Source organism: Podarcis melisellensis, assembly GCF_964234715.1.
Source record: "Podarcis melisellensis genome assembly, chromosome: 10".
NCBI classification, from domain to species: domain Eukaryota; kingdom Metazoa; phylum Chordata; class Lepidosauria; order Squamata; family Lacertidae; genus Podarcis; species Podarcis melisellensis.
The window spans coordinates 43119283-43126213 of NC_138542.1; the positions used below are offsets into that span (position 1 = coordinate 43119283).

General features: G+C 43.1%; 1 protein-coding gene across 3 annotated transcripts in view; it reads left to right on the plus strand.

Moving 5' to 3' along the window:
* Nucleotides 1-5883, plus strand: part of LOC309379430 (solute carrier family 23 member 1-like) — a 42890-nt gene extending 37007 nt beyond the window's left edge. For all 3 annotated transcript variants that reach the window (XM_081928579.1, XM_081928580.1, XM_081928581.1), the window contains exon 13: nucleotides 2748-5883. In XM_081928579.1, coding sequence (XP_081784705.1) covers nucleotides 2748-3013 — 266 coding nt within the window. In that variant the 3' untranslated portion in view covers nucleotides 3014-5883. The remainder of the gene's footprint in view (nucleotides 1-2747) is intronic.
* The last annotated feature ends 1048 nt before the right edge of the window (nucleotides 5884-6931 follow it).

Sequence of the window (6931 nt, forward strand, 5' to 3'; positions counted from 1 at the left end):
CTGCCTCTGAATCAGCAATGCTGGAGCTCTTAAAACATTAGCTTAACAGAGGAGAATCTGTTTTTCCATGAGAGGCTCTGGCGTGGCTAGGTCATGTTTAAACCACATGCAGGCATAGGCCCTGACCACTGAGTCAACAACATATTGGGAGCAGAGTGCTAATTCCTTGGGGGAAACTAATCATGCAGTTGGCTTCCCAATGCTTGGTTGGGTCATTTAAAAGTTATCCTACAAGAGGGCAGCTCTCAACACAGCTGGAGTAAAATTTAAAGGAGTCAACTCCAGGTTTGAGGGGGAGGGACTTTTGTGTGGTCATGGGGCGTCCATCTTTTTTTTATTTTAATAATTTTTATTAATTTTCAGTACAGTCATACAGTGTTATCCAAATTTTACCTAATTTTAACAAAATTCAAATTTTTGACTTCCTTCAGTTTTTCTGGTAATCATCCATTTTTACCATTCGATATACATTTCTTTAATTGTATTGTCATTTATCTTCCCTCCTTTTTTCTTTTTCCTTTAAACAATACCTCTTAGAGTTTTACAGTGCTTCTTGACACCCCACTAGCATTGTTTGCACCTCACATATATTTTTCAGATATTCTACAAATTTCCTCCAATCTTCGATGAACTTTTGGTTTCAAGTATATCTTATTTTCCCGGTCAGTTTATCAAGTTCCGAGTAGTCCGTTAGTTTCATTCTCCATTCTTGAATTGTCGGTACTTCCTCTTGTTTCCATTTTTGGGCCATTAAAATTCTTGCTGCTGTAACTGCATACTGGAAAAGTTTACAGTCTTTTCTTCTTGTTTCTTTTCCTGTAATCCCTAAAAGAAAAGCTTCTGGTTTCTTAACAAAGGTATATCTTAACATCTTTTTCAATTCGTTATATATTTCCTCCCAGAAGCTCTTTACTTTTTTACAGTCCCACCACATATGGTAGAATGTGCCCTCCTTTTCTTTACATTTCCAGCACTTATTACATGTTTTATACATTTTTGCCAATTTTACCGGTGTGATGTACCATCTATAAAACATTTTCATTACATTTTCCTTCAACCCCACACACGCAGTAAATTTTAGATTTTCTTTCCACAGTTTTTCCCAATCTTCAAATTGAATATTATATCCAAAATCTTTGGCCCACTGTATCATTACCGATTTCACCTCTTCATCTTTCGTATACCATTCTAACAATATCTTATACATTTTTGACAGAGTTTTGTATTCATTATTTATTATCTCTGTTTGGAGCTTTGAACCTTTTTCTGCAAATCCACTTTCCTTTATATCCTTTTTGAACATTTCATTTACTTGGAAATAATGCAACCAGGGGCGTCCATCGTTAGGGCAGTCAATCCCTGTCCTCTGGCCCCTGGGTGAACAATATTCCGCAGATTTCAAGCTTTCATATATATTTTTAAGAGTAAGTTTCTAAGATTTCAAGCTTCCATATATATTTTTAAGAGTAAGTTTCTGACATTTGTAGAACATGAGAGAGGAGGCAAAATGGGAAGGTATTTTTGTGACCAACTAACCTGCTTTCGGGACGCGGGTGGCGCTGTGTGTAAAACCTCAGTGCCTAGGACTTGCCGATCGTATGGTCGGCGGTTCGAATCCCTGCGGTGGGGTGAGCTCCCATCTTTCGGTCCCAGCTCCTGCCCACCTAGCAGTTCGAAAGCACCCCTAAGTGCAAGTGCAAGTAGATAAATAGGTACCGCTTTATAGCGGGAACGGCGTTTCCGTGTGCTGCGCTGGTGTTGGCTCGCCAGAGTAGCTTCATCACGCTGGCCACGTGACCCAGAAGTGTCTTTGGACAGCGCTGGCTCCTGGCCTCTTAAGTGAGATGAGCGCACAACCCTAGAGTCGGACACGACTGGCCCGTACGGGCAGGGGTACCTTTACCTTTTAACCTGCTTTCAGCGTCTTATTTGGCCACTGCCACCCCACCCAGATAACTTTCTGTAGTGGATCATGAATGTCAACAGTAGCCGCGAGGGTTGGGAGTATCCTAGAGCAATGCTATGACAGGGGCATTGTGGGAAATTAAAATGGCAGCTATACTCAGCCACCTGGTGCCTCTCAGATCACTAGTCTGGGGAGAAAATGTTACAGGGGGCCCATGGCGGGAAACATTGGCAGGCCTTGCCAGGCTTTTGCAGCTGTGTAGCTGCACCTGTGGCAGGTGCTGTGCTGTCCCTGAAAGCACTCTGCTGATGCAGTACAATTGTCCTCAGCGTTTTGATTTGAGGAGGCCGAGGGTGTGGCCGCTACACAGATTGGGATCAGGGAGGTTTCTTTTTAGAGCAAGCCTTGTGGGTTCTGAGGGCAAAACTGCACCCAAGTTTTGCTTTTTGTAGCAGAAAGTCACAGTCAAAACCACTTTACAGGTTTATAGTGGCAATTAGCATGACAGAGCTGTGTTCATAACGTATTCAGTGTACTTCAGTCATTACACCGTGCATTGCATTTTGCCCATATACAAAAAGAGTCTGAGAGTTACATTCCTGACGCTTTTCATATTTTTGTTACAACTGGGAAGTTGTCTTGCAAGAACTGATGCTTATTGTGAACGGCTTCTATTTTTTTCTTATACTCTAAAATGACTGTCATGTTTGTGTTTATGTGAGATTCATACTTTTTGTGGCACGAGAGGCTGATGCTTACCGATGACACGAAATCGCTTTGTTATTCTATAGGATGCCTTTTTCTACTAGTCTCTGCTAACTATTCTGTTTTCCTTTGGTAGGGAGCTTGGAAGAGCGGGGACTCCTGGCATGGAAAGAGGGTTATAAGGAGGAATCTGACGATAGTGTGAACACCTCGGACGTCTATGATCTACCCTTCGGAATAGGTTCTAAGTTCTGTGCTGCTGACTGGTTTCAGTACCTCCCAATGTGCCCAAAGCGGCCAGCCAGAAACAATGCAAAGGAGCGCAATAATTATGCACAGGAGAATAAAAGCAAATTTAATTCAGAAAAAGACACAGAAATAAACATCGACACGAGAATATAAGACTGCATCAGTAAACAAACTTGACTTGCTAAGCCACTGAAGCAACATCTTCCTTTTTCTGGTTTCTTATCAACGAGACTGTGGCTGTAGCAAGAGACTAAGTTCTGGCAAACAACTCCATAATTTGCCATCAATGCAAATTGGCCATGTGTGCCAATTTCTCTGCTGCGAGAATACAGTGCCAGTTTGAGGGACAGCCTGGCTAGGGAGCCCAGCAGCACCCAAGACAAGAATTTGTTCTCCTTTCTACTGTGGGAAACTCTTTTCCTGAAAATTGAATCCGTGGTTCTTGAGTTTCTGAGTAACTAGACAAGCTAGTTCCAAGGAGAAAAGCTGCTCTCCTAGGCCTCCTTAAATCCAGCCTCAGCTTTTGTCTCTGATCATGTGCAGTTGGCCAGACTGCTTAATGTGTGTGTCACAATACTTTGTTGCTCCCACACCTTTTCGTCTTCGGCTTTGTTGAGTCCATAAGTATGGGGAACCTGTGGGCCGTCAAATGTTGTTGGACTCCATTAGACTGGGCTCAACATGGCCAGTGGTCAGTAACATCGGGAGTTGTAGCTCAACAACACCTGTGTTGTTTGCTACAACAGGCTCCTGAGTTAAACTGGGGCTTCCAAAGTCTATAAAATAGTTCTAAGCTGCTTTTAGGCTTTCATGGAAGTCAGTGACTTCCATGTGAGAAGCCACACAGAACAAGATATGCTTGATCTTGATTATATTCATAAAATGTTGTACTTTGTATTTTAAATCTATCCTAAAGGAAGGATTCAATAAACTTTCCTCAGGGATGGACTCTTGATCATCTTCCTGTGTGTATATAACAAGAGACCTCTTAGGTTTAACTGTTGGCATTATCCCAAAGGGCCTTCTGTCTAAGATAAACAAAGCTTTAATTGTGGTAGACTAAGACTAGGGCATTCACATTCACCTTTTTTGAAAAAAAACTTTTGGAAAGCCAAGTTTCATTCTGGTGACTGCTGGGATGACTCTCCTATACAGTGCTGATGCACAAATAAAACTGTGTGCCTCTGCCAAATTCTTAGGGCCGTTCTCTATTTCTGTTTTTGTAGAAATTCTCCTTGCTCAAAATATGCCCCAAATACATATCGGGTATTTTTAGGCCAGACAGGATGAATTTCCTTTACACTTGTGTGTTGTTTCTTTCCATTTCTGCCTATCTGTTCATACTACAGAGCCGTTGCCTCCTATCTGTGCACAGCTCTCCGTTTCCACTTTGCTGATCCTTCCTCAATTTCTCCCCATGTCCCGGCTTTCACGATCCCACCTACACTCACTTGGTATTTACCTGAAAACACTTGTGCATTTTACTGAGCAAGAGCTGTACACAAATTATCCTACTACACCTGAGCCGCAGACAAAAGTATTTTAATTGCTCTTTTGACAAGAGTTTGTTTGTGTTAGTCACAAGGCTGCACTGTGCGTGCCCCATTCTTCTCCCACTGTGTGGTGGTGTCTGATAAGCGATAACATCACCATGGGCTGTGACTGAGTATGTTTCCTGCCTACCTTTCTATCCTTTGCTCTTACATGGGTGTTTTTATGTGGTTTCTCGGTATCAGCCACTTAAGATGCCCTACACAAGGTCTTGCATAAGATTGTATTTGTAATGATATACGCTTGCTCCATGTGTTCAGTTGTCCTGACTCTGCCATGGGATTTTGCTTACATATGCTTAGTTCAGGGGTGGCTGAATTTGTGGCCCTCCAATTGTTATTGAACCACGACGCCTATAAACCATTGGCTGATGGGAGACTGCAGGTGTGGATTTTCTGGTCTGCTCCAGGAACAGCAGATGCAATCTGTCAGCTCAGCTGGAGGATGGAAGAAAGGATTCTGTTCTACCACATGCAGAACAGATACATGAAGTCCCTACTGCTTACAAGGCTAGCTGTTGCATGTGGCACTTTTGAATGAGGGCCACCAGTCACATGTGGATCAGAAGCTCCCATTCTACACAGTAAGCCAGTTGGTTACATGCTGGTATTTTTAAATTACTGTAACTCTTAAAAGTTCAAAATGTGCTGCTGGGTTGATTTTATTTTTTAATAGAAGTATTTGCAAAACACCTTGGGTGGCACATAAAAGCATCTTGGGTACAGCACTCATCCTCTCTCGCACACAAGACAAATCCTTGGCTCCCAAGTTGCTCCTCCTTTCTTTTAAGGGGGTGGGAGAGGGTGGTTTCTGTCAAAGCTGCCTCCGTCGACAGCCCTCTGCACCAAAGTCCAGGCCATTTTCAAGGGTCTATCAATCCTAAGGAGCAGATCTTGGGGTGGGGGCAGATGCAGGAAAGTATGGGGGTGCAGGAGGGCAGCTGCCCCCCATAATTTAAATCAATACAAATCGGAGGTACTGCCCCCTCAACAAAAGCCAGCCTCCCCCACAAAAATTCTGGCTATGCCCATGCAGGAAAGCCTTGTTCTGTGGACATGAACTCTGTTCTATTCTTGGGAAGCTAGGACACAAGCTATCATCTCTCCTAAGATGGCATCTGCTGTGCACATTACCTAAATTTAGAAAACAAGCATTTTTTTAAAAAAAGTGATTATTTTATCCTCATGCTAGTTGTGCAGATTTAACCAACCGTGTAATTAAGAGATTAAAACTTAGTTGGGTGACACTTTCTACCACTTCAAACCACTTTTTGTATACAGCACTGTGGGTGAAGTGTTAACCCTGTATTAACAAGCTCTACCCCACCCAATTTGTGTGCTTTTAATTTCACCTTCTCAATGTGCCATTAAAACGGATTATCCTATAGTGTGGATTTGACAATCTTGTATGAAAAAAATGCTCTGTACACAAGCAAACTCTGTAACTGAAAAATAAATAAATCATGATTATTATTTTTTGTTAAAGTGTTTTTACTTGGCAGAAAACCACCCCATATTTTGCTGTCTTCCTAATGGAGAAGATCCAGCATTCCCCAGACTAGTGCCCTTTGGATGTCACTGAACTACCACCATCCCTGACATTTGCAGATATTGATAGCAGCTGGTTTTCAAATATTCCATCTGCTGAAATCAGGAAGCATATTCGCTGCAGTGTGCATACATGTGTAGGAAATTTGCTGCCTCCTTGAGGCTGTGTTCACACTCCTGTTTACTGCATATGTATCCTGTACTCGGCTGTAAGATGCTGCAGTTTAATGCGTCACCTATTTTGTCTATACTCAACGTGTGGACACCTTTGGGTAGACATCCCCAGCCGTCAACACCCCTGCTGTGTGCACTAGCACAAATAAACTGAAGTCGCATTGATGTGAGAGCTAAGAGCACTCTGCCCTCCTGTGGTTTCCAGCAACTAGTATTACTGCCTCTGTGGGGGCACAGCCATCATGGCTAGTAGTAGAAGAAGAGTTTGGATTTGATACCCCACTTTATCACTACCCGAAGGAGTCTCAAAGCGGCTAACATTCTCCTTTCCCTTCCTCCCCCAAAGCAAACACTCTGTGAGGTGAGTGGGGCTGAGACTTCAGAGAAGTGTGACTGGCCCAAGGTCACCCAGCAGCTGCATGTGGAGGAGCGAGGAATCGAACCCAGTTCACCAGATTACAAGTCTACTGCTCCTAACCACTACACCACACTGGCTCTCTCTGTAACACTGTACACTGGTAGCCATCCATAGCAGATCCTCCACAAATTAAAGTCATCTGAGTTGGCGGCCACTCCTGCCTGCTGTGGGAATGAGTTCCATAGTTTTGCTATGCACTGTGTGAAGAAGTGCTTCATCTGTCCCCAAGTTCCAGTGTTTCAAGGAGAAAAACTTTTCTCTAGCCATTTTCTCCACGCCACCCACAATCTTACCAGCTTCTGTCATGCGACCTGTTACTCACCTTTTCTCTAAACTAAAAAGTCCCAAATGCTGCAACCTTTCTCCAGAGGGGAATTTTTC